Raw genomic sequence first — 1,965 nt, forward strand, 5'->3', positions numbered from 1 at the left:
CCTGATTCTTAGGGGGTCTGAGTAATTATCAGAACCGTGGCTCTGGTTCGGTTCGTTTTAGGCGTGAAGTCTTCTGTGAAGAACCCAATGTTCCGGGTACCGGTATACATAAGATCGCAAGAGCGACTGCCTCTATTATCCACTTCCAACTATCTTTATTAATTTCTTACCCCCAAGGGCGGGAAACCTATCTGGGTTTCTATTCCTGGCCAATGGGAACGCTTTTTTTCTTTTCCCACTGGGGAGGAACTAGACCCACTTAATTCATTTCCTTTCCATATGAAATGATTGCGAGAGTTATGTATGTAAAATGTGCTTTGGTTTAGGAATTCAAACCTTCGATCAGATTGTTGGAGCTACTCTGGATTAAAATCCAGAGAATTTAATTCAACATATCTGGTCACCAACGTATATCGCCTTTTTATCGCTGTGCATGACCAGCCTAAGATGCAACATTATTTTGCGGCACTGCTCCCTCATTATTACTCCACCCTCTGAGATTGTTTTTCAAAACAAAATCTATTGCATGCAACACCTAGTAATGCATTCAGCCCACCGCAGTTGGTACGCTAAGAGGGCTTTTGCGCGCTGCGCGCACCGTAGTTTTGGAAGGCACCCACTGTCGTCGTGGTAAACACTCGATTCTGCAAGGTGATAACAGTTCGATGACTCGGAGTTTAAGGGATCCGATGTTGATTCTACATCACTTTCCAAATCTCTCTTCGAAACTCGGTGCTCAACTGTTAAGGGACTTCAAAGCCCTGTGATGAAGTTCTGCCACCTTGTTCTGTTGGTAATTGGTGTCCTGGTTGGAATTGCTGACGCGACCAGGGAAAGCAGGGAACGATGCACTCAAGACGCTTCTGAGAGCTGATAATACCGACGAGGAAGAGAACGAAGAGAGAGAAGTGTTGGCGAAAATCCCGTGGGTTAACAAAATCTCATAAGTCCTTACATCCACCAAGACAACGGAGCTCCAGGGGTTGCTCAAGGCCGACGAGTCTTTAGAGGACGCCTTCAAAACGCTGAGGATGAGCACGGTGAACATCGGCAAGAACAACTTTATCGAGACGGATATGGTGGCTAAGCTCTTTTCGAGCCCCAACCTTAAAATTTGGGCTCAGCATGCTGCTAACGTCAACAAGCAGGACCCAGAGGGCGCGATGCTTGCCGCTCTGACGAACGTCTTCGGTGAGAAAGAGGTGGCGACGATGATTTTAGTGGGGAAGCTTAGATGGAGATCAAAGAGTATTGCCCAGAAGCTGGAGACCGCACAGTTCAACAAGTGGTACTCGAAGGGGTTTGCAGCAGACGACGTTTTCCGGCAGGTTCTGAAGGCGAATCGAGACAGGATTCATGGCTACCCGAGGTTCAAGGGTATTTGGAAGGACTACTCGTATTACCTTATCAAGAGAGTGGTGAACTATTAGGAAACTTTAAGATCTCTTCAATGAAGCTGCATTTCTTTAATAGTTTTGTTTTAGAAGCAACCTGCAGGTTACGGCGATAAAGATAGTTGACCACGCAGGACGATAACCCCTTCGCCCTTCAATAGAACGCGACCCGGTCCAGCCGCCACGAGGTCCAATGTGATGTATCCACCACGAATAGGTGTAAATTGCTGTGCTTTGATTTTCGTTTTTTCGAGTAGTGGGGCCCAATACGGCCCAAAGGCGCAATGCCCACAACCCGTAACCGGATCTTCGTTCACCCCACCACGAGGAGCAAAGAACCGGCTTTGGAAGTCCACGTTCAACGCATTATCGGCGGGTGCTCCAGCAGTAACAGCGACACCACGTACGTCATACTTGTCCAGTTGCACACAGATCGGCTCGAGCGTAGTGAAACCTGCAGATGTCACGTGAACGAGTCGATCTGTGGTCGCTCGCTTCACGTCAACGATGACATTTGGCTGAATGCCTAACGCAGAGGCCAGCTACTTTAACACCACAGTAGGCCCTGCAG

General features: G+C 48.1%; 1 protein-coding gene across 1 annotated transcript; it reads left to right on the forward strand.

Moving 5' to 3' along the window:
* Positions 1-1,031: 1,031 nt before the first annotated feature.
* PITG_15425 (RXLR effector family protein, putative) lies at positions 1,032-1,430 on the forward strand (the record flags this gene model as incomplete). Its single annotated transcript, XM_002898334.1, has 1 exon — positions 1,032-1,430. One exon carries the CDS (start codon positions 1,032-1,034, stop codon positions 1,428-1,430), a length of 399 nt encoding a protein of 132 aa, XP_002898380.1.
* Positions 1,431-1,965: the final 535 nt, after the last annotated feature.

The sequence above is a fragment of the Phytophthora infestans genome, genomic scaffold, assembly GCF_000142945.1.
Source record: "Phytophthora infestans T30-4 supercont1.37 genomic scaffold, whole genome shotgun sequence".
Taxonomy (NCBI): Eukaryota; Oomycota; class Peronosporomycetes; order Peronosporales; family Peronosporaceae; genus Phytophthora; species Phytophthora infestans.